This window comes from Cynoglossus semilaevis, chromosome 12 (genome assembly GCF_000523025.1).
Source record: "Cynoglossus semilaevis isolate Cse_v1.0 chromosome 12, Cse_v1.0, whole genome shotgun sequence".
Taxonomy (NCBI): domain Eukaryota; kingdom Metazoa; phylum Chordata; class Actinopteri; order Pleuronectiformes; family Cynoglossidae; genus Cynoglossus; species Cynoglossus semilaevis.
In genome coordinates this window covers 5,501,206-5,524,248 of record NC_024318.1, presented here as the reverse complement: position 1 = coordinate 5,524,248, position 23,043 = coordinate 5,501,206, and the positions used below count along the sequence as shown (strand labels likewise).

The following is a 23,043-nucleotide window of genomic DNA, read 5'->3' as shown; positions in this document are numbered from 1 at the left end:
TGTTTTCTCCCCGGGGGGCTGGAACCAGAGCTGCACACACACACACACACACACACACACACACACACACACACACACACGGTCAACATGTGTGTCATCATATAAACACCCTGATCCTGGGGTGTTTATCAGTCTAGTGTAATGTCACAGAGTGAGCGTTGGTGAGGGATGGAGTGTGTGTGTGTGTGTGTGTGTGTGTAAGCGCATGTGTTTGAATACCTGTGAACAGTCGGATGAAATGTGTGTGTGTCGTCTTCAGTGGCGTTGTGGTCCAACATGCTGAACTGAACCTAGTGAGAGACCTCAGGCAGTCATCCTAACACACACACACACACACACACACACACACACCATCATAAGTACATGTTGTAGTTCTCCCTACTGACTGATCAGATGGTCTGAGTAACACTTACCTGTCGACATGGTAAACTACCAAACAAAGGTTTATCCTCATCCATCAGGAGGCGCTCTGCAAAAGAAATCTACTGTTATTGTGACCTGGAAACTTTGTGTCATGAAGGAATGATTGTGTGTGTGTGTGTGTGTGTGTGTGTGTGTACCTATACTCTGGATTGTGTAGGCACAGGTGGACCAGCTCATCACTGGGACTCGTGGGTCGGTGTCGTTGGGGTTCAGCTTAAGTGCGACCTTGTATGTGGACAAACTGAAGGCGGTGATCATCTCACTGAGGCTGCTGGAGAAGGGACTCCTACGGAAATGTAGCATCTTCATTAGCATCGCACAGCGACGACACTGAACAGAAAAAAAACAAAAAAAAACCTCTGGTCTGAGTGTCTGTTGACTCACTGTGGAGTGACACTGTCCACTCTGAAACCTTCAGGAGGCTCAGGCTCGGGCTCCTCTGCTGCACCTGAAACACACACAGGAACAAATCAGACTCAGAATAAGTCTGACTCCGCCCACTGGCTGACTGACTGACGACTGACCGTCAGACTGCTTCCTGTAGGTTGAGTTTAGTGTTGCTATCTGCTGATTGGTTCTGTTGATCCAGGCTTCTAGGGAGGGATGATTCAAACTGAGACAAAGAGGATAAGAAACAAATGTGTCATCAACAATGTCTGTTTGTGTCAAATGTAAACCTGGTGTACATTTACTGAATTTTGAATTTAACGACTGCTTGTCGATTGATAAAGTGCCTTATCTTAGTTTGCAGAAAACTTTTACACAGAACAACAGAAAAAAAAACCTTATCAACAAAATTTCACTCATGTCATATTCCACATCACTGCCCCCTGTAGAGCAGCAGTGGGATTGCCTTCAGATTGACAGACCCAGATAATTTGGCATCACCACTTTTAGGACACGATAATAAATTTTTAAAATACAAAAATCTTTGAAAACATAGTTCTTTAATGAAGTACTACATATATTATGGCAAGTGCGTTTTTGTACTTGTGAGGGAGTAATTGTGAATATACACTGGTGTTCAAGTACAGATACAGTTGATCACGATGTGTATGTGTGTGTCCCAGTGACAGAAGTGTTCACCACAGCTCACAGATACTTACCTCAGATCAGGAGACGGAGTTCTTGGCAACAGAGGAATCACAGTGTTACTCAGACACTCGCAGAGTGGACACAGGAACTCTCCCTTCTCGACGTTGTAGCTCGTTGGACCTCTCAAACGCTGCTGACGCCGCTGCTCCTTCACCTGCACAGCCTCAAAGTATCTGCATTCAAAAAAAGAACATGTTGACATTCACGGGTCAACATCGGCCCCCCCCTGTGGTCAGTAACGAAAGTACAGCTGCTGTGTATCACCTCTGCCAGCAGGTGGCATGCATTATGTGTCCACAGCTCGCGGTGTGAATCCCTAAGGAAAGGTCAGGGTGCTGGAACAGAGGGTCGTATCTCTCTGAAACACACGAAGACAGAGACCAGACAGTCAGCGGTGAACGCTTCCTGCACAACAACGTCAGAGTGTTTACGGTGAGTGAAGCTGACCGGGGTTAGGCAGGCTGCGCCGACGGTTTTTGGACAAGACGGTGGATCTCTGGACGAACGAAGCCAGCACCATGGCTCTGCCTGAGGCTCTGACCTCCTGCTCCTCCTGACACAGAATACATGTGACCAGCTGACGGCTGTCGGCTCCACCCGCTCTGCGGGGACCAACACACACCTCTGACAGGCAGGATGTGTCCAAACCTGAGGAACTGTAGGAAGGAGACAGAGCCCGGTGATTTTGGAACTTGCCGAGACACAGATTTACATACGGAGTTAAAGAGTCGTTTGCTCATGTCGACACAAACAGAGCAATAATATAAACTGCAGAGTGTACCTTGTTTGTGCAATCCCTGAGGTTGACGCCTCCAGCTCCTCCAGACTTTGTTGAAACAGTTCTTTGTTCTCGTTGATGAAATGCTTCTGCATCTCTGACATCTGAGCCATGATCTTCTCACGACGAAGACGAGCCATCTCCGCCTTTCTCTTCCTCTCTGCCTTGTCTTTATCTCTGGACGACTGCGGGACGAAGAATTACCGGTGAGGTCTACAGTGCATGTCACCAGGTCAAAGGTCAGATGTGGGTTACGTTACCTCCTCCTGTCCTGCTCCTGGACTCATGGTGATGCTGGAGGTGCTCGACGTTCTTTCTCTCATGGTTTTGATGTTTGTCACCATCTGTATTCAAACACAATCATTAAAAAAAAAAAATTCAAAAGTGAACATCCAGGTGTGATGTCATCACAACTGTCATCACCTTCAGGATCCAAGTGATCAGGTCTTTATGAACCTCCAGGTGAGGAGCGTTCTGCAGGGTCTCCAGCAGAGCCAGGATGCTTCCGGAAGGACTGGGGGATTCGCCAGGACCTACACACACATACACACACACAAAAAATAAAAACAAAGAGACAATGTGTTAATGTGTGATGCTTCTTCCTCCACAGTCTACCAATCAAATAAGAGAATTTGAACTGAACCCCGATCCACAGTCTACCAATCAAATAAGAGAACTGAACCCCGTAGCTCTGTGTTTTGTTACTAACGTGTAATTTTGGAGGTGTAGTTAAACATGATGTCATCGTCACCACTGCTGTTCTCCAGCTGCTGCTGCTCCTCCAGCAGAGCCATGCCCACCAGATGAAGCACCTGGGTACGTGTAAGACACACACACACGTCTTGTCATGTAAAACTGTTCGTCTGAGCTCTGACTGAAGTGGACACCTGAACTTACCCTCTGCAGCATGGACTCAGTCCAACCACCTCCACTGGGCTCCACTGCCCACTGCAGCACAGCGCCCTTTATGGCCAGCAGCACATCACACTGCAGCAGGTTCACCAAGCTGGCAAAGAGAGGAGCGAGAGGAGGAGGAAGAGGAGGAGGTAGAGCTGGAGAGAGAGAGAGGAAGAAAAAAAGAGGGACAAAATAGAGATGACGAGACAGAAAAAAAAAACCTAAAACCACCTAAATCTGGCTTCTGGTGGATTTTATGTCTGATGCAAAATAGGTTCAAATCTGTGACGTTTCTGCAGGAAAGCTTTATCCCTAACGACGACTAGCAGAGACGAGGTCAGCGTCTCACACACATCCACACATTTTACCTGTGTCTTCACCATTTCGTCTCCTCAGCTTCCTCTGGGCCTCCTCGGCCTAAAAAAACACAAACACACGCAGCTGTGGTTACCATGGAAACGCAGACTGCAGGAGCTCTGTGAGGTGATACAGTGAACGCATTGACAAAGGCCTTTAAAACAGTACGAACTGTTGACGAGCACCTTGGACTGATCAGCTCTGCTGTAATGATGGAAGTACAGGTTGAAGTGTTTATTCCACTCAGGACGCAGCTCGTAGAGGCCACGCCCCGTCACACCCGGCTTCCTGTAGACACGTCACACAAATGATGACATCACTGTTAATGTCACTGCATCATGAAGTAATAACAACACTAATAAACAATGATGTTTATGTAGTTGTATGTGGAGTTTAGTGCTGTGTATTTAAGGGGTCAAAGGTCGGGGTGCTGTGGTTAAAAAAAAAAGAGAAAAAAAAAAAATGGCTACACACTTGAAGAGCAACAGTGTCAATCACTCTCTCCAGTCCAGTCTCTTTGTTTCCCTGAATGAGAGAGAAAAGTCAAGCGTCAGCCGACATCAGACAGACACATATTGACACAGACATAAAAAGACGGACAGAGCCACAGACAGGTGGACTCATGACTCACATTCTCAGGTAGAGCCTTGACGAGTTCGCTGTGAGCCATTGGTCTGATCGACAGCTGGTGGATGATTTCTCTTCTGACCTCGTCAAACGGCGCCACCTGTCCCACACCTGAGATGTACCGCTCACCTGGACATGGACACAGAGACACAGACGTGAACGAGCAGCAGGACAGACTGACGTCCACACCAACACGACAACACATTTTCTTACCAATGACCATGATGATAAGATGAAGCATCTCCTCAATGAGTGTATTGTTCTGCTGGACCACATCCTGTCAACACACACACACACACACACACAGGCTGTCGTTGTTAATACTGTCAGTGGTGTCAGTACTGACCCTGCTGGTGTCTGTATCTCTTTCTGACATCGGTCAGTGTCAGTACCGACCTTGTTGGCCTCTCTGTATCTTTTTCTGACATCTGCTGAGGTGAAAATGTGGAAAAGTTCAAATCGACTGAGGACGATCATCAGGAAGTGGTTTGGATCCATCATGGACGCCCCCACCTGGACACATCACACATGTTTAATGTTGATTGGTTGGTTTTCAGATTTCATTAATAACGTCTGAACTTTCATGTCAGTATTTTAAGCTTTGTGTGTTTTTTTCTTTACCTGCAGCATGTTGATGTCTTTGTCAAACATCTCCACTCTGCACTTCACATTGTGATAATAATAAATCTGAAAGAAAAAAAAGAATAAATAAAAAAAAAAATCTTAGCTCTGATGTAGCCTAAGAGATGTAGTGTCAAACCCACAGTTACAGAAATGGACTCACTTGGTTGATCAGGGAGAAGCCGTTTCTTCTCCACATCCCAGCATGCACTTGGGCACAGAGCACCAGGCAGCGAAGAGGGAGTTCAATTAGGATAGGAGGGCTGAGTTCACCCTGATACACACACACACACACAAAATACACATTAAAAACCTGCAGTAATTCATGCATTCATTCCTGATCAGAGCCACACATTTATCAAGGTAAACAATGGATGTACTGAATTTTTTCCTCACCAGGGGGAGCTGCTCAGGGACACGTGAGGCCACTTCAGTCCTGCTCAAGAGGATGTGCAGACCTGCAGGACAACAGCTGGTTAATGTGTTTGTTCAGTGTCGCCTTCCACTGGAGACATCTGACACTGCCTCAGTCACATCTGAATTCAATTATCATTGTTTTTAAATTATCATAATGTTTACAACAAAACGACACAACACGTGTGTGTGTGTGTGTGTGTGTGTTTACCAGCCAGCAGTCTGCACACTGGAAGGTGGATGGATACTTTGTCCTGAGACACCTGGTATCTGAAGGTCTCCACACAGTGTCCAGCCAAACTCAAGCTGATTGGCTGTTCACCGTCAGGAAGACCGCCCTGGCACTGACTGAGCGTGCTCAGACACTTCTTGTAGGCCTCGATCAGCACGTGCTCCTGTCAAATAGCATCATTTAGCATTATGTAGCACCATAAACTAACAGTGTGTGTATTCTGTGGCTGCTACGCCGTGAACACACTCACATCAGTGCAGCACCATTCCTGGATCATGGAGATGATGGGAGTCAGCTTCATCTGCAGTGTGAAGGCGGCCTCCCACTCAGGCTCCATCTCTATGTGCTGCCCCACCTGCCTCACCACTGGGTCCATACCCTGATAGACACAGACAGGGAGACAGAGACGGAGACAGAGATCAGAGACAGGAAGGTGACTCCGGTCCAAAACAGCATCAGAGTTGTTCGTCTCACTTCACCTGCATACACTTGAGCAGATCCAGGAAAGCATCCAGACCTTCTAGAAACTTCACTCTGAGCTGACAGGTCCACTCAGAGGGATGACTGATCAGGACGTATCTGTCCACAAACACAGTAGGTCAACATGTAAAATCAAACTGTGATGACTGGTTAACTGTTGGTGGCTGATGGATGACGTATGTAGGTGAATAGATGGTGAGTACTTGGTCTTAAACGAGGAACTAGAATCACTAGTAAGTGACTGGTTAAGCACTGGTTCTTACTTCAAGTCTCCGATGAGGCTCTGGACTCGTCCAAACTTGAAGGCCTGCTGTGCTGTGTATCGATCAAACTGGAAGCGTCCCTGCAGATCTCTGTGACGCACGTGGTCCACAAAGGTCCTGATGATGGTGCTCATGAGGTCCTGTTCTACCATTAACATCCGAGCCTGCAGCATGGACACACACGGAGTCACACACACACACACACACACACAACCAAAAATAGAATTTCCAAGTACAACAGGAGAACAGGCAAACGTGGTCACAGACACCGGTCCTGTGGGACTGTGAGTGTGCGCACGTTACAAACACCTGCAGCTGATGACATCAACAGACTCCACCTGTCAGTCATCAGTGTGATTTCACTCACCAGCGACGGGACGGTGAATATTTGCACAGACAGGTCAGTGATGGAGAACTCACGATCATGGTCGTCTGTCACATAGTCGCTTTGCAGCTTTTCATAACTCTACCAGCAGGCGAGACAGAGAGCAAGCCAGAGAGAGGAAGAGGGAGAGAGGGAGAGGGAGAGAGAGAGAGAGAGGGAGAGAGAGAAAGAGAGAAGTGTGTGTGATGAGGAGGGGGCTAAGACAGTACTCACCATGGTTGGGACTGTGAAGAGCTGAACGGACAGTGACGTCACTGACACCACTCGCTCGTGGTCGTCCTCCAAAAAATCTGTCTGGAGGCGTCTGTAGTTCTAAAGAGTTAGAGGTCAGAGGTCACTGCTGCTGACCCCAGAACCCCTTCAACTTTTCACACTGGCTTCTGACCTGAACTTACACAGGCCAAAACTGCTGCCGCTGTCATTGGTTTGTAAGAACCTTCATACTGTCCTCACCAAGAATTCTGGGTGATGTCAATATTAAAATGTGCCATGTTTTTCATTCACTGCTTTTCTAGGACGACACTTCTGACTCAAATCAGACTCAGACAGTGTCCATGACTCACCACATATGCAAATCATATCAAATCAATACAAGCAATAGAGTCTCAGAGGCAAAATCAGCCATTTTAAATGCAGTGTTCATTTTCCATCTTACTGTAAAACGCTCTGTATATAAAATATATTTTGAATTTGATCAGGTGCGTTACCTTGGCAAACTGGATGGCAAAGATCTTCTTGTACTCCTGGTCCATGAGGAGACTATTCATGAGCAGCTGGTGGTAGATGTTCCTGGCTCCTGGACACACAAACACAAGGTGTTTCACACACGTGGATCAGAGTTGATCTACTGTAACCTCAGACGTCTGGGTACGTGCCTTTCCACATCTTGGAGTCGTTGAGCATCAGTCTGTCGACCAGCGAGGAGTTCTCTCCTTCTGGACCTTGCTGAAGCCCAACCTGACATAGAATCCTCCTCAGACCATCTGAAACACACACACAATGAACACAATGAAGTGAAGTTCTTCACCAAGGATCGAAGGACGAGAAGGTCCAGGTAACGTACCCGAGTACTGAATGATCTGTCCTAACCAGCCGAGGGTCTTCAGAGCGAAACACTGATGGGCGACGACAGACGAGTGCATCACCTCAACACGCAGTGGCTTCGACTGGCGGCTGGTGTTCCTCTGATTGAGTGGTAACAGGAACGTTTAAACAGGATGACGTTTGGCTGCGGGGGACGACGTAACGTCCGAGTAACACATGCAACTCACCACAATCACCGACTTGGCCTGTTCACAGAACTGGAAGTCTCCGTATCGAACCGACTTCCTGCCCTGAACACACACAGACACGGAGTGAACAAACATGCAGAAGCACATGCACTGGATGACTGGATGACTGGATGACTGGATGACTGGGTGGCAGTGACACTGACCTCTCTGTCTACAGTGGTCGCGAAGCTCACCGCCTCCTTCTGGCTGCAGTTGACGGCTTTCTGTAGTGTGTAGATGACCTGTTCATAAGTGTGGACTTCATCATTGAACAACATGCAGTAGTAGGTGTCGGCTTTGTCCCTGTGCATGCACACAAACATGAAAAACGTACACTGTGTAAGAGAAAAGCACCACAGTTCTGAATTGGGATTTCATGTTTTTTTTTATGAATTGGCACTGGAGCTAACTATGCTGCCACCTACTGGTGCTGGAACCAGCCAGAGACACAGGAAAGAACAAATGCCATAGTCGCACCCCAACATGACATTTTCATGCTCTGCTCCTAGTCCTGTCAGGTCTCAGGCTGGTTCTGACTGTGTTCATGCCTCATTCACACTAATTCTAGATTTCATGACAAATTATTGTCATTATTTGCTTGTGGCTGTGCTTGAAAACATACAATGGTTCTAGTCCAGGAGGCAGAAGTTCTTCTCGCTCCCATGTCAGCAGGTCCACGGCATACTTCAGTATGATGAAAAAAATACTGTGTGCACGAGCCACCTGATCAGCTGGAAGCTGAGAGACAGGGTCCTGGGAGACACACAGATGGAGAAAAGCATGAGAGATGGATGCAGAGAGGACAGACAGGAGAAGACAAAGACAGACAGGTGTCCCACCTCCTCAGTATCTCTACTGCCGTCTCCGGGAGTGTGTTTCTGACAGTAAGGACCTTTCTTCCAGGCTTCACAGTCTCCGCAGTCACAGAAACCTCCACCTGCTGATGTGGTCATCTACACACACACACACACACACACACACAGATGATCCTCGGCCATGTAATTGTATGTCAAGCTCGTAGTGTCATATGCAGCAGTCAGATGACTCTCAGTGTCAGCCCCAGACTCACTGACCTATGACATCACACTCACTAACTACAGTCAAACTACACACACACACACACACACAGCAGTATGTGTGTGTGTTTGTACCTAAACACACTCACCCTGTATCGATGGTCTTTGTGGACACTTCCCAGGAAACACTGCATGCAGAGAACACATGTGGGATCAGCTGCACACTCCCTAAGAACACACAAACACAAACACACACACGCGCAGACATTTAAAAAAATGTGCTTCTGCCCTGAAGGTGTTTTTCAGATGATCTCTGACAACACTGTTGTTCACCAACTAATGACATCAGAAGTTCAGTGTCAAGTTTAAGAACTGATTTTAAAAACAAGTTCCTGTTACATCACATTAAGGGTTTGACCATTTTCAGCCAACATGGGGTTAAAGTTACCTTGTTATGTTAACCATAACTCAGTGGAAAGTACAGGGCAAGGTTAATATATTGCCCAATACTGAGTAAACATTCACTCCGTGTTATCAACGGCTCAAGATTAAGTTATAATTACAGGTTATAATGAGTAAAATGAGCTAAAACCACCGTAGGTTTGGGTCAATAGATATCAATATCAGTTTAATGTGTATTTTGGTTAGTGTTAGCTGAATATGACGGGTTGATGGCCGACGATTTGCAGGTGTACCATTGATGCCAACTCAGCACCAGATAAGCATGTTTACCTGCATGAGTAGGTGGGCTCCCCAACCTTGAACACGTGTCCACAGAGCGGTGACGGCTGGTTCTTCTCCTGGAGCTGAGCCAATCCAGAGGTAGGATCCTCCCCAAGGAGCAGCCACTCCAGAGGAGCCAGGAGAAGGAGCTGACATGCTAGCTCCTCCCTCTCCTCCTCCCTGTTGCTGCTACCACTGCCACCACTTGGCCCAAGGCAAAGAATTCTGGGAACATAGACTGCCAGGTGATGGTAGACCTCCTTCTGTAGGTCAGTTGCTGCCAGCCAGCACTGGAAAAACCAGAGGGGAAGTCATTTAATTCAACAACAACAACAACGCGAGATGAACACAGTTGGTCAAATAGAAAGTAAAACTAACATTTTCTATCAGGACAACAATGTCAGAGATGAACACAGTTGGTCAAATAGAAAGTAAAACTAACATTTTCTATCAGGACAACAATGTCAGCAATTTAATGCTAAGCATTAAATGAGCCAACAGTACTAATGTTACTGCCTTATTGTCCTTAACACTTATACTTAATGACCCCCTCTCTATCGCCCTCTGGGACAATGTCTGTCTCCAATGACCATGTCTCCTGGGACTACACTTTCTAAGCCCACCTCCTTGTTAAGACCCTACTCTGTCTTCAGGTGTATGCAGTCTGTCATGTTTCCTTGTCCCTGGGGACCAAGTGTCTTTTTCAACTGTGTTACTGTCAGTGTACGGACCCTGTCTCCAGTGGACTGTTGTTGTGTCCTTAAAGCCTGTATATTGCTTAAGTGCTTCAGCATCTCTAGTCTAAAAACAGTTTTATATTAGGTGACTCAGGACTTTATTTTGATTTGTTTTGTTGGACACGCCTGTCTCTAACGAGACTGTTGTCTCTGAGGACATTTTCTTCCAGTCTTTAGGACCCCTGTCTAATTTGTCTCTGTCCCAGTGGACCCCGTCTCCCTTTTCATAAAAAAGGCTGTCTTTCTGTATCTAAACACTGAACGTGTCTCTCTGTCCCTGGTAAGTCTTTTAAACATCTTCTCTCCATTAAACCCATCTCTGGGATGACTGTCAAACTGTCTTTGTTTTTCTGAGAAGCCCAGCTAAACGTCTCCCTATCTCAGCAGCGTTCAGTTGACGAGACACACAATAACTCTAACAGCTCCAGTTCAGCCGACACCGACGGTGAAACGCCGCGGGTAGACAGTGTCCAGGTTCCCAGGGAGCACGGCTGACAGACGGACAGGTGTTTCTGTCAGCCCCGATCCCCGCAGCCTAACATTAACATTAGCGTTAGCATTGGCGGAGGTTCAGCGGAGCCCCACGGTATTGACCTCTACTTCCCGGAGAAGCACGGGCTGAGGCTAACGATGAGACCTGACAATAGTGTCTCTAGATCGGACTGACTCCGTAGTCACTTACCGCTGCGGTGTCTTTGGCGGAAAAGTTCAGAAAATCCGGACTTAAAACTGACGCTGGCTCGGTGTCTGGATCTGCCGCCGCCATCTTTGCCTCCACTTGGATTTACACAGGTTTGTGCCTGCTGCAAGAAGAACCGGAACCGGAAATAAAGAACAGCTGAGCGGGCGGGGCTGATATAGAATTTCGACAACAACAACATTAGCATTGGTGAGAGCAATAATAATTTACTGTTAGTGTCATGTAGTATAGTTAGAACAATGTCATCTTTATTGTCATTGTAACACGGGGATACAACGAAAATGAGCCTCTGTTTTTAACAGTATCAATGTATTACTAGACATTATAAGTATTATTCAATATTAGATATTCTATATTTATTACCTACCAAATATTATACATGTACCTATTATTAACAACAGCCTGAACACAAAAGTTACTTAAACAACACTAACCAAATTAACTAACATATTATTAAAATACTTTCATAATTTGCCCAATTCCTATTTTTTTAATAATTTCACCATTTATTTTTTTAAATCCTGAGATGAATCCTCTTGTGAAAAAGAAAATATCAACACAAATTCAACATGTTCTTCAAAATAATTTATTTATATATTTGTTTTTTAAATATTTACATTTATTCAAACATTTATGTTAAACACATTTTCCAAACCGGGGAGCTGATAGAATTATTTTGTTCAAGACTGAATCAAAACTAGAGCCACAGCCTTTTAGATAAACAAATGGAAAATGTTGACACAGTACATCTGTTCTGTCAGAAATAAAGAAGACTATTGAATGGACTCAGTCCAGTTTTTGAATCATAACATCTAAAACAGTCTGGATGACAGAGGGCTTATACTGACAGGAGGATAAAGAACTTTGTTGGCAGACTGCATCTACTGAATAACAGTACTTGTTTCACTGTGACTCTCTATGCAAACCAGTGCTGACCCATACACTCTCTGTTCCATGGAACTCCACAGATCCAGCACCATTCAGATTTACACAGAGAACACCGCATGTGCATGCAGCCACCTGCAGGGGGGGACAGATTTGTAATTATAGACACGTTTTAACACAGGAAGTGGAAGCAGAAACTGTTTTTCACTGCATCAATTAGTGCAGTCCTAAAGAAGGAAGCTGATAATATGGGAGCAGAAATGCTCCAGAGACTCTAGTGCAGATATATTTCCATGCAGTTCATTTTTGGTAAAGAACAGGTATAGAAAAACTTCAAGACACATGGGAGCACAGCAATATTTCCCAATTTTTATTGAGTGTAATGAAATTAAAGTATATAAGATCTATTAAACTGTTACCATTGCGCTCCACAGGAACTGAACACTTGGGGCAGCGTTTGGTCGACTCCCTGATAAGGCGAAGAGAGGCTTGCTCCCACCTCCCCCGTAGACATGCCTCCTCACTCACCGAAAAACCCTGAGCATAAGAGCAGTAGCTGAGTAAATTTGTTAACTCTTGTAAGACTGTACAGACTCCATAGACTGTGATTGGTCAGTTTACCTGTGAAACGTCACCTGTTTGAGGGGTACTTAGTGTTTGACACAAACCCTCGTGATAGCACTCCCTGCAGTTCCTGCAAAAGACAAAGCCACAGCCCATCCGCCTGTCACACTCCACTCTCCTGCTGCCATCAGCGGGGACAAGCCCCGCCCCACAGCCTGGAGATGGACACATGAGTCCTCCAATGGACAGCAGGCATTCTTCAGCTCCATATTGCAGGTAACGCTCATACTATGAAAAATAGACAATGTCATGACAACGATTCAAACACAAAAACAATAATTCATAAATAAAAAAAAGTGTTACCTGGTTAACACCCAGTACTCTGAAGTGATGAAGTTCTTTAATTAGAGAGTCAGCGCAGCCAGCTACACACACACATCGACAATGATCAACAAACAATAAGCCGACAGGTGTCAGATACAGTAATTAGCATTATTAGTTTAAAGAAATGTCTGAATGGCAGGTCTGGCTGCTTCTAGAACACAAGAATCACCTATCAAGTGTCAATGTCATAGGTTATTCCAGGGTGTGACTAACACAGTTAGCTTGTGTAGTTTTTGTTTTAACTGGGTCAGATAACAGCTTAGATGTAGCAAAAATAAAAATAAGAACAAACCTGCACAGGGCAGAGAGTAGCCAACAGCTGCATCTTGAATAAAGCTGCGCTCGTTCAGACGAGTCTCACAGTAACGACGGAAACAGTCGAGACAGATTACATGACGCTCTGAACACTGGAACACCAGGACCACTTCCCTAAGACGCACACATTAAAAAAACAATCACATCTCTTTGTTATTAACACTCTAATGAGCTTTTTGGTCAAATAAGTCATAAACATTTCTAGACTAAGAGTTTACTTCTAGATCTTGAACATATTTGGCTTTTTAATAATAAAAATAAAAAGAGTTACATGATGTCAGTGCAGGCGATGCAGGGCACATCCCTGGTGTTGGTCATGATGAGGTCCAGGGCCACAGACAGGTCGTCATCTATGGTTGGATGAGAGGCACACTTCATAAAGAACTCCTTTTCACAAACAAACAGACACAAAACACACCAATCAGGTGACTTGCACGGTCATAACAGGAAGTAACAAAAAGTGCATCTGTTTTCTTACTGCTTCACTGCCGGAACAGAAATCTGACTGACAAACACCACTGATCTGCCCTGGGAGGAGGATGTCATCCCAACAAGATGGACCCTGAGAGACACACACACAAAAAAATAATACTGTAACTACAGTGATGGTACTTTTGTACTGACAGTATCCCTGTTGTTGCAGTACTTGAACTCACTCTACTCAGTGTGATGGTCGTCTCTTTACAACTCTTGCAGCGAACTCTCAGTTTTCCTGGTTCCACTGATTTGCAACTTTTACAGTACACAAAAAAAGTATTGCAGCGACAAACACCTGCACACACAACCACACACTGTAAGTGTATACTGCATTTTAAAATACAGACACAGTCATAACTTTAACGCATAAGGCAGTCTTTTCTAACAGAGACTATCTACATGTATTTCCACCTCTCGTATCCTGGATTAGTGACGAAACACGAATTGACATGAGAGATAAGGAACAATACCAGGAACTGATATCAGCTCTGACCTTTTGGAACACCAGTGTCCGTCTCCTCTGTACTTTCTTCTCTTCCTTCCTCCCTCGTTTCCCCCTCCTCTCTCGTGGGAGGAAGGCGAGAAGAGCTGAGGTCCAGTCTGGTCAGACTTTTCGGCTCTTCCAGTGGAAGCTGCTGAGAAGAGATGCGGGACCTGGAGGAGTCTGAATGAGGGAGGACAACGTGGACGGTGCTTTGGTCGGGGAGGTCACAGCCCTGAGAAGAGACAGTGATTTATTAGATTCAGTCTTTCCTGTTCTTCTTACCCCTGGTGAATCCATTTGGGTTTTTTTTCTCTTTCATCGTTTACCCTACCTGCAGTGTGACCTCCGACCTCAGCTCCCTCCCAGCAAAAAGAATTCGCAGGACCTCTGGTGAAACACCATGCTGCCTCGCTATCAACTCCTTCAGCTCTGCCACACACATGTTCTCCTGCAGCTCCACTGCAACTGCTGCCCCCAGGTTATACCTGACAAACACTGAAAAGGTAAAGGGTCTGGTCAGAGAAGAAAGACAGAAAACACTGTAGAATATTACTATAAAAAGAGTGGAACTCCTGTTGACAGAGAAAAACGGAGAATAAAATGACAGTAATAGAACAGTATCCCACTGAAAACTTATTAGAATCTCATTCGACACTCACTATACAATAGAACAATGGTAGACAGTTAGCTAAGTAAACACGTATGTATGAGAGCAGTAAAAACACAGAGGACGGTGAAATTTCATTTAAAAAATACACTAGAGAACAGCGAGAAAAGCGTAGAGTCAGAGTAAAGTAGAACTTTACTTTAAAAACCAATGTTTACAGACATTTAACAGGACATCTTAGAAACACAGTAGATCATCAGAAACAAATTAGCAACCAAATAAACACACTCCGACGTCCTCACCGATCATTTCGCCCACTTCGTCCTTCGGCCTCAGCGTGTTTACAGAACGTAGGAAGCAAAGCATCCTGGGTACTGTGGTTCTGTTACGGCTAACTAGTTTATCCGACGTCATTCTGTGGCACTAGAAGGCGGTCGCACAAAGATGGCGTCACGTTACTGCACCGGAAATGGAGGTATTTATGAATTTTAATAAACTTGTTTTTTCTTTGTTTTTCCCCCTCTGAGCCGCGGCTGGAGCTGTGAATGTCAGAGTCTGGTTTTAGTCGACATGGCAGAGAATCTAGAAACCTGCGTCCTGCAGCACCGACCACAAGGTGGAACCAGCGCCATCGCCAGCGTCGGACCAACGGTGAGAAGAACCAGGGTTTATGTTAAAATTATTTGTAGCGTCAGCGGGGTAAAAACTGTACGTTACATTACTGTTATCAATTATGGGTCATAATTTCCTTAATAAATGTACATCTTATACATTCAATTCACATGGAAGTATAATATACTTGTATATTGTACATTGTACAAATGTTATAAATCATTATTTATGTACATAAATAATATAGTGAGGTGCCAACATCTCTTTAAAACCACCATAAAATGTAAAATAATGATGACAACAATGTGATATAATCAACAATATTAATATATGGATTTCTATTATCTATCAATTACAGAGGGAAAACTTTATTTATTCAGCTTTTGAGGAACAATATGTCATCCTTGTTTTTTTCTTACCTCTTTGGGTTTTTATGTCACTTGATTTGCTATTGTTTAATTTTTCTATATATTTTTTCTGCATCTTCTTACTTTCAGTCACAGTCCGTTATTAACTGTATTTTCTGTAACTTTATAATAATAACAGTCTAAAAGTAACTTTATAATAATAATAACAGTCTAAAGCCACTGTCCTAAACATTTGATTTTATAATGTTCATCCTCTGTCATACGTTTTCCTCCTTCACCGTCATAGTCCTTTTATCTTTTAGTTTGGGTAAAAAAAACATTATAAAATTATGGAATTTTATCGGCTTTGTTTCCTCCTATATTCCAAAGAGAATTGTTTCTTTTGATGGACGGCAGGTGAGGTTCTTTTTAAAACTGCATAAAATGTATACATTTTGTCAATATATTTTCCACCCATTCTGTCCGACAGGTGGTAAAAATTGAGTCGACATATTCTTCCGGCGTAACCTGTGCCAACGGAGCGTCGGCTCTGATCCCGTCACACGCCGCTGAGCTTCATTTTCTACGTTCCAGGGTTCGAGAACTGGAGCGGGAAAAAGCTGAGCTTTCGACCGATAACCAGAGACTAAGAAACATGTTGGTCCACGGTGAGTCAATGATCACAGGTGACCAATCAGACAAGCTTTCCCATGATGATTTGATTTGTGATTCATCCAAATCGGGCTGATTCACTGACTTATTTTGTTATACCCCCCCCGTCCCCCCCAGAGATCCCTGCACTGCTGTCCACCATGTGGCAGACTTTGGGCCAGATTAACAGTCACTCCACCTCCATGGTGACAGGTGGTGGCCACAGCAGTTATGCTCTATATCAACACGCCTCATCCAGCGGTCCAGATGGAGAATTCAGCCCTCAGATTCAGCAGCAACAACAGCAGCAGCTGCAGGAGGAGCTGAGTGTTGAGCTATCAGAGTCCTGGGATGAGGATGAGCCAGGAGGAGCAGACCTAGGGCTGGGGAGTCATATGGGAGAGGAGGCACCAATTTGTAGCCAGACTGACATGGAGGAGCTGAGGAGGAGCTGCTCTGAAAGCCAGTGCACCGCCACCGGAATTATGCCAGGACAGGTGGGATGTGTGGCTGAAACGTTCTCATCCAAAACCAACAGATCTGTGGCCCAGTATAACCTCAGTTGTCAACAAACAATGTATGTGTTGTTGCACAATGTTTCTCCAGATGACCCAAGTGGAGGTATATCCTGGTTCTGGTGTACTTTGTGATCTACGCTCGTGGCAGGCGGCCAATCAGGCGCCATCTCCTACGGCTATGGCTCGGACCCTGCTGCTCGGTGTGTTTGACATGAACACACTGATGAACAGTAACCTCAGAGGAGGGCGGAGTCGGCGGCCGGCATTCCAGCCACAACGAAGTGCACTTGACCCGCACAAAATCAACGCCATCTTTAGTAGGTTGAAAATTAAGGTTGATACAAGAAAAAATATTCTTGGTCCAGTAAGAATGAAGGGTTTATAGTCCTGTTCAAGTGACATTATTAGATATACTACATTTGTCTGGTGTTACAGTAGATCTTGGCTGACGTCACATCTATTAGCAACACATGCTAATATCCAGCATGTTAGCTAGAACCAGCTGATGGCAGCTGACGTTAGCCAACATTAGTAATTTAAGTACACAGAAGTTCATGTAAGCACATGGTTGCTAATTACAAACATGGTAAGTACATATTTGATGACGTCAAGTAGTGTCAAAGACACAATTAGCTCCAGGCAGGCACACGATAAGACACGGCAGGTCAGGTTGTGAAATAACTAACTAGTTAGTTAGTGGAATTATCTTATTTGGGAAGATAATAAGAGGCAATAGGGAGACAAATATTCAAAGCTTGCTCAGCAAAGTTTTCATATCTTTCCCTTTTTCTCTTCAGATGCCATTTTGGCTCGCTTTCCTTTTGCCAAGAAAGGAGTTATCGGCACCGGAATCAATTCCAAACTTGCGGAGATCCGGTTCCGCTCCCGCAGAGCAAATCGAGATATCCAGTTCCTGTGACGGAACTGGAGATGACCACACCTACCTCATTACAAGTTTTAATAGAAAATCCTGAGGGAGTTCTGCAGGAAGAGAAGCAGCACAATGCTACACTGGGTGGACCAATGAGACTTAGTTCCTGTGCTTCAGACTCAGGTTTTGTCATGACGTCAGCTACAAAACACGAGGGAATAAGTTTCACAAAACTGGCTAAGTAAAAACTCTGTATTTGTTAAGCCTGAAATAAGTCTGAGATTCAAGGTGGGACTTAAGCTCCTGTATTACACTAAGCTGTGATATTTGTTACGTCAGAAATGTTGTTGTTTGTTGTTGTTAATTTAATGTAAAATAAACAAAAGATTTAAAAAATGATCCTGGTTCTTATCTGTCACAAATGTAGTGATGAGGTTCGTTTTTTATCAGCCATAATAAAATTTAGAGAAAACAACGCACCAGCAGAGGGCGCTATTTTACTGAACTGTTTTTTGTTTTTATCTTGGACAAAAAGTCAATAATTTAAGTGAAAGGATAGTTTCCTGAGTCATATCAGTTTCCTCTGAATCACTGAGTGTGAAGAAGAGAAACAGGAGGAGAAGAGATGAGGAAGAGAGAAAAGGAGGAGGAGGAGAATATGAAGAGGAGGAGGAAGACCAGGAGGAGGAGCTGCTGCTGCCTTCCAGTGCCCGCTGCTGTGATTGATATGAACTGGTCTCAGTGAGAAGAGCCTTGTTTTGTTTTGAGTTTGGACATGAGAGGGCCTGAGGTTTTCTGTTTGAGACAAAAAAATGACATTTTATTTGCATATTTTCTTTTGCTGCGGACGATAAAGATGATTTTGTTGAAAAGATAAAACAGAAGCGAGACATGGCCTTGGATTTCTTACACCGACTGACAAGAGGAGAGAGAGAACGCTGAAGAGAAGCCTCAAGAAAAACGGTCTCTAACAGACGAAGAGCAGAAACCGATGAATTATCTTCTACAGGAACAAAATTATTTGGCACATCTTTGAGTTCAGTTTAGAAGAACAAAAAGAGCATTTTTGTTCACTAAAATCCTTTTCATGGTTATTATTTGGGTTAGTTTAAGTCCCATGACGATTAAAATGTTTTTTTTTGCCTGTGAAGGAATGGTTCCAGGAATTCTTCTGACTTAAGTTAAATAGAAATTTTAAAAAAGTATAGATTTTGACCCAAAGAAAATCAAGTTAAAACTTTTGTAAAACGTTATTGCCTTTGTTAAAAATGAAGTTCGGGAACACGTGTTGCACGCTGAATGTCGGAGGCCGCAGGTTTTCTTTCTCTGCAGAGATGATGAAGCGTCTTCCCTTGAGCCGACTCAGTCGCCTGCATCGCTGCGTGTCTGAGTCGGAGCTGCTGGAGCTCTGTGACGACTACGACCGCGACAGTAACGAGTTCTTCTTCGACCGCCACTCGGAGGCCTTCAGCTTCATCATGTTGTACGTTCAGCACGGAAAGCTACGCTTCGTGCCACATATGTGCGAGTTGTCCTTTTACAATGAGATGCTGTACTGGGGTTTGGAAAGTGCCGACCTGCAGCTGTGCTGCCAGCGCCGCCTGGACGAACGCATGTCTGACTGCTTCGTCCACTTCTTCCCTGAGGAGGCGCCGCGGAGCCCGGAGGAACCCCGAAACCGCTGGCTAGAGAGGATGCGGAGGACTTTCGAGGAACCCACTTCCTCAGTGGCAGCTCAAATCCTGGCATTTGTGTCAATATTGTTTGTGATCGTTTCCATGGTGATGATGTGTGCCAGCACGTTACCAGACTGGAAATCTGCAGAGACTTTGGACCAGCACAGGTAGGTGTCAATGTGTCTGTTACGACTGTTGTGTAACCCCTATCATTTGCTCCTCTCTAATTGGTCCCCTCTGCTGTTCTGCGCCCCCTGCAGGGTAATCGAAGCTGTGTGTATCGGTTGGTTCACGGCAGAGTGTATCATCCGTTTCCTGGTGTCTCGTGACAAATGTGAGTTTGTTCGTCGTCCCCTGAACATCATCGACCTGCTGGCCATCACGCCGTACTACATCTCTGTTACCGCGACCATGCTGACGGGGGAAAACTCTCAGCTGCAGCGCGCTGGTGTTACACTGCGCGTCCTGCGCATCATGAGGATCTTCTGGGTGATCAAGCTGGCACGTCATTTTATGGGCCTGCAAACGTTGGGCGTGACGCTGAGACGCTGCTACCGTGAAATGGTAATGCTGCTGGTGTTCATCTGTGTGGCCATGGCCATCTTCAGTGCCCTGGCCCAACTGCTGGAGCACGGCCTGGACCTGGAGGCGGGGAATGAGGACTACGCCAGCATCCCCGCCGCCTGCTGGTGGGTCATCATCTCCATGACCACAGTGGGCTACGGTGACATGTACCCTGTGACAGTGGCGGGCCGTGTGCTGGGTGGGGTCTGTGTGGTCAGCGGCATTGTTCTGCTGGCGTTGCCCATTACCTTCATCTACCACAGCTTCGTCCAGTGCTACCATGAGCTTAAGGTCCGCTCTGCTCGCTGCAGCCACAGCCTGTCCACAGACTTCATCAACTGATGACCACGGCGGCGGCCAACATCGCTGTCATCTGGTCAGCTGACCTCCATCAACTTCTTTCATATCATTTACAGCTGTGGTGGCAGTGGTGATTAAGGAAGAGGACTTGGATCTGGAAGGTTTCAGGTTCGAAGCCACCAGCAGCCAATAGTGTAGTGGTTAGCATGCCTGCCTCGGACACAGAGAGAACAGAGAGTCCTGGGTTCCATTCCCAGAGAAACCACGTTTGGTAGCCTGTCTTCCCAAATATGGGATCAATAAAGCTCAAATTATTATTACCACCGTTAATCTACTGACCTCACCAACTGACCACAGTCACCCAACAACATTCAAACGTTCTCCATGGATCACAGTCCACCGTCTCTAACCAAAGTCTACCAACTCCATTCAAAGACAGCAGTTCTCCTACTTCATCATCTCAGTCTCAGCCATCAGTTCCTCCACTGACCTCAGTCCTCTGACCTTTTATTGTATCAAGAACTGTCCATTCTCCAGACTCCTGTTACTGCTGGTCTGAGAACAGGTGGTTGGCGAGAGTCCTTTCACTCTTCACTCACTCCTCGGAGGTGTTTGTTCTCAGCGTTTCAATCACTGACCACAGTCCACCAACTTCCTCATCCACTCTGGTCGAGGACCAATTGTTCTCAGGAGTTTTACACTCGCGACAGTGAAGAAGCGTTAGTTCTGACTGATCATCTGCTGTGGTCAAACTGGACACGAGCGCAGTGTCCAGTGTTAGTCGACGACGGCGGAGGACGATGTGGTGATCTCAGATCAGTGTTTGTTCAGGTCTGTCTCAGGTTTTTTTTTTTTTTTTGAAAACTCAGTCACCTAAAAATAATGAGGACCCATAAAGATGTGAATGGAGCAGCTGCTGATGTGTTTTGGTGTCTGTGTCATCAGAGTAAAAAATGTGTAAATAAAGCAGAAACAGTACCTCCTGTGGTGAGAGGGAACACCAACAGTTTCCCAGGCAACAGCAGCCTTAGCAGGAAGTTGAAGTGTCAGAACATTTGTGGTTTCAGAGCGGCTGGAGTGAGAACACAAATAAACACACACACACACACGCACTTTCAGCAGTGTCTCTATTATTAGTGATTATTTAATTCAACAGGATTTGAAATAATAACAGACGACTATAGATGATTATTTTGTGTTGTGTATGTAGATGAGAGGAGACAGACTTACCTCTGTGTTTTTCTGTGAGTTAATAAATGCTGATCCTCTTTATTATCCGTCTCATATTGCAGGATTACCAGGGATTACCTGTTCTCAGCTGCTGTTAATAATCTTTTATGCTCTCTCTCTCTCTCTCACACACACACACACACACACACACCGTGTATGTACTGTATATGTGTGTGTGTTGCTTGGCTACTTCCCCTGATGAACCCTGCTAGATAAAGAAAGTCATAAACTGAAGTCATTAAAACACACACCTTCAAACACATCGACCTCTCTCTGTCTCCCTCTCTCTCTCGCTCTCTCTCTCTGTCTACATCACACACACAAACAAATGAACGGACTTTCATTTGCTTGTACAGCCAAACCAGAACTTTTATCATAAACCTTTGACATCTGATCTAATCTAACGACGACTCTTCTGATCGTCTGCAGTTCAACCAGTGCTTCATAATGAAGTTATTCATTTGGATCAGGAGATTAGGAAACACACACACACACACACACACAGACACTATCACTAAAACACTGTGTAGGACTGTGTCACTGTAGAGGCTCTGTTACCATGGAGACAGCGATGTGATTCTGGAGGTGAGGTTACAGACCACACACACACTGTGATCGTGGAACTTATGCTCTCCTGAGGTGTCACTGAAGTTATCGGCCTCGGCCCAATCAGAATTTGTAGCATTCAATAACTGAAAAACGAAAGTCTTCGGCAATCTTCAGCCAGGAAACCCTCACATAAAAACTCTAACATTAACAAGCCGACTCAAATCAACCAATCAGTGAGTGCAACTCCACACATGACCAAAAAAAAAAGAAAAAACAAAATGGACAAAATCAACATATCTTGACACTGTAATGATATCATGTCATCCATGGATTTACAAAAATGTTTTTACAGGCAACGCTAGGAGTGAGGCTTAAAGCTGGGCAACACTACATAAAATTGTCTCCGTTCCAAAGACGACTGAGGTTCAGCTCAGGTTGTTGTATAAATATATGTTTATTCTAACCACCATAATCAATCAACTTTCTGAGAGTTTGTTGAACTGAAACAAGTGACCTGTGTGAACACACGCCGAATTCGTGATACCTAAGAAATCACACTCAACCACTAGGGGGCAACCAGTGCGGTTATCTTAAAATTAGAAGTTAAATCTATATAATAAAATAATTCAATTAATTCAGCCTGAATTCAGATGATAAACCTCCATTCAAAGGCAGCTTTTAGGCCTTTGACTCTGGTTAAATGTTTTCCTAAAAACATCTTAAAATGTTGTTATTGTTAATATTATTATTGTGATTATTATTATTGTTAATATATTGTTAATATCAATATATCACAAATCAAAAATCACAACAGATGAAATACTGTTGAAAAATGACTTTTTTATATTGTCGTTCTGTATTAAAACAAATTACTTAGTGAATTTAATTACCAAAATCGTATTAATTTTTTTTTCCACGTTGAAAGTAAAGCTGAGTCGTTATGTTCTGGTTTATCAGCACTTCAAAAACCTGAACTATCTCTCCACAAAA

At 44.7% G+C, this 23,043-nt stretch overlaps 4 protein-coding genes across 6 annotated transcripts in view; 2 read left to right on the top strand and 2 right to left on the bottom strand.

Annotated features, from left to right (window-relative positions):
- Nucleotides 1–11,159, bottom strand: part of ubr2 (ubiquitin protein ligase E3 component n-recognin 2) — an 18,531-nt gene extending 7,372 nt beyond the window's left edge. Inside the window, exons 1-37 of the mRNA XM_017037081.2 lie at nt 11,002–11,159; nt 9,592–9,872; nt 9,009–9,087; nt 8,683–8,796; nt 8,466–8,596; nt 8,008–8,146; nt 7,844–7,906; nt 7,636–7,756; nt 7,448–7,555; nt 7,280–7,368; nt 6,786–6,884; nt 6,188–6,351; nt 5,924–6,023; nt 5,695–5,823; nt 5,424–5,607; nt 5,195–5,256; nt 4,962–5,072; nt 4,799–4,864; nt 4,574–4,690; nt 4,391–4,454; nt 4,182–4,306; nt 4,023–4,075; nt 3,736–3,838; nt 3,562–3,610; nt 3,194–3,348; nt 3,006–3,108; nt 2,720–2,829; nt 2,557–2,640; nt 2,300–2,481; nt 1,966–2,174; nt 1,783–1,876; nt 1,530–1,691; nt 948–1,036; nt 808–871; nt 561–709; nt 414–469; nt 220–316 (exon numbers count right to left, since the gene is read on the bottom strand). Of these exons, the coding sequence (XP_016892570.1) occupies nt 220–316; nt 414–469; nt 561–709; nt 808–871; nt 948–1,036; nt 1,530–1,691; nt 1,783–1,876; nt 1,966–2,174; nt 2,300–2,481; nt 2,557–2,640; nt 2,720–2,829; nt 3,006–3,108; nt 3,194–3,348; nt 3,562–3,610; nt 3,736–3,838; nt 4,023–4,075; nt 4,182–4,306; nt 4,391–4,454; nt 4,574–4,690; nt 4,799–4,864; nt 4,962–5,072; nt 5,195–5,256; nt 5,424–5,607; nt 5,695–5,823; nt 5,924–6,023; nt 6,188–6,351; nt 6,786–6,884; nt 7,280–7,368; nt 7,448–7,555; nt 7,636–7,756; nt 7,844–7,906; nt 8,008–8,146; nt 8,466–8,596; nt 8,683–8,796; nt 9,009–9,087; nt 9,592–9,872; nt 11,002–11,085 (4,189 nt within the window). The 5' untranslated portion in view covers nt 11,086–11,159. The remainder of the gene's footprint in view (nt 1–219; nt 317–413; nt 470–560; nt 710–807; nt 872–947; nt 1,037–1,529; nt 1,692–1,782; nt 1,877–1,965; nt 2,175–2,299; nt 2,482–2,556; nt 2,641–2,719; nt 2,830–3,005; nt 3,109–3,193; nt 3,349–3,561; nt 3,611–3,735; nt 3,839–4,022; nt 4,076–4,181; nt 4,307–4,390; nt 4,455–4,573; nt 4,691–4,798; nt 4,865–4,961; nt 5,073–5,194; nt 5,257–5,423; nt 5,608–5,694; nt 5,824–5,923; nt 6,024–6,187; nt 6,352–6,785; nt 6,885–7,279; nt 7,369–7,447; nt 7,556–7,635; nt 7,757–7,843; nt 7,907–8,007; nt 8,147–8,465; nt 8,597–8,682; nt 8,797–9,008; nt 9,088–9,591; nt 9,873–11,001) is intronic.
- A 432-nt stretch (nt 11,160–11,591) lies between these two features.
- Nucleotides 11,592–22,788, bottom strand: prkn (parkin RBR E3 ubiquitin protein ligase). 3 transcript variants are annotated; one of them, XM_025061029.1, is made up of 12 exons: nt 21,505–22,788; nt 21,254–21,346; nt 14,460–14,623; nt 14,138–14,360; nt 13,824–13,939; nt 13,646–13,729; nt 13,439–13,554; nt 13,145–13,281; nt 12,832–12,893; nt 12,526–12,756; nt 12,324–12,441; nt 11,592–12,039 (listed from the first exon to the last, which is right to left on the bottom strand). In XM_025061029.1, exons 3-12 carry the CDS (start codon nt 14,568–14,570, stop codon nt 11,936–11,938), a joined length of 1,302 nt encoding a protein of 433 aa, XP_024916797.1. In that variant the 5' UTR covers nt 14,571–14,623; nt 21,254–21,346; nt 21,505–22,788; the 3' UTR covers nt 11,592–11,935. The 3 variants fall into 3 exon arrangements, with proteins under 3 accessions (XP_024916797.1, XP_024916798.1, XP_008319871.1); XM_025061030.1 differs by having other exon boundaries at nt 21,254–22,788; XM_008321649.3 differs by lacking the exons at nt 21,254–21,346; nt 21,505–22,788 and adding an exon at nt 15,038–15,179.
- On the top strand, nt 15,110–18,246 carry LOC103387133 (uncharacterized). The gene is made up of 5 exons (XM_008321653.3): nt 15,110–15,386; nt 16,185–16,362; nt 16,484–16,842; nt 16,952–17,180; nt 17,661–18,246. The coding sequence occupies exons 1-5, from the start codon at nt 15,306–15,308 to the stop codon at nt 17,780–17,782; spliced, it is 969 nt and encodes a 322-aa protein (XP_008319875.1). The 5' UTR covers nt 15,110–15,305; the 3' UTR covers nt 17,783–18,246.
- Nucleotides 18,435–21,247, top strand: LOC103387134 (potassium voltage-gated channel subfamily G member 3). Its single transcript, XM_008321654.3, has 2 exons — nt 18,435–19,577; nt 19,671–21,247. Exons 1-2 carry the CDS (start codon nt 19,003–19,005, stop codon nt 20,314–20,316), a joined length of 1,221 nt encoding a protein of 406 aa, XP_008319876.1. The 5' UTR covers nt 18,435–19,002; the 3' UTR covers nt 20,317–21,247.
- Nucleotides 22,789–23,043: the final 255 nt, after the last annotated feature.

Coding starts and splice junctions, on each gene's coding strand:
- LOC103387133 (XM_008321653.3), top strand. CDS start 15,306: ATGGCAGAGAATCTAGAAACCTGCGTCCTGCAGCACCGACCACAAGGT. Junction 15,387..16,184: donor TCGCCAGCGTCGGACCAACG/GTGAGAAGAACC, acceptor TCTGTCCGACAG/GTGGTAAAAATTGAGTCGAC. Junction 17,181..17,660: donor CAAAATCAACGCCATCTTTA/GTAGGTTGAAAA, acceptor TTTTCTCTTCAG/ATGCCATTTTGGCTCGCTTT.
- prkn (XM_008321649.3), bottom strand. CDS start 15,149: ATGACGTCGGATAAACTAGTTAGCCGTAACAGAACCACAGTACCCAGG. Junction 14,624..15,037: donor CGAAGTGGGCGAAATGATCG/GTGAGGACGTCG, acceptor TTACCTTTTCAG/TGTTTGTCAGGTATAACCTG. Junction 14,361..14,459: donor GGTCGGAGGTCACACTGCAG/GTAGGGTAAACG, acceptor GTCTCTTCTCAG/GGCTGTGACCTCCCCGACCA.
- LOC103387134 (XM_008321654.3), top strand. CDS start 19,003: ATGAAGTTCGGGAACACGTGTTGCACGCTGAATGTCGGAGGCCGCAGG. Junction 19,578..19,670: donor GAGACTTTGGACCAGCACAG/GTAGGTGTCAAT, acceptor CGCCCCCTGCAG/GGTAATCGAAGCTGTGTGTA.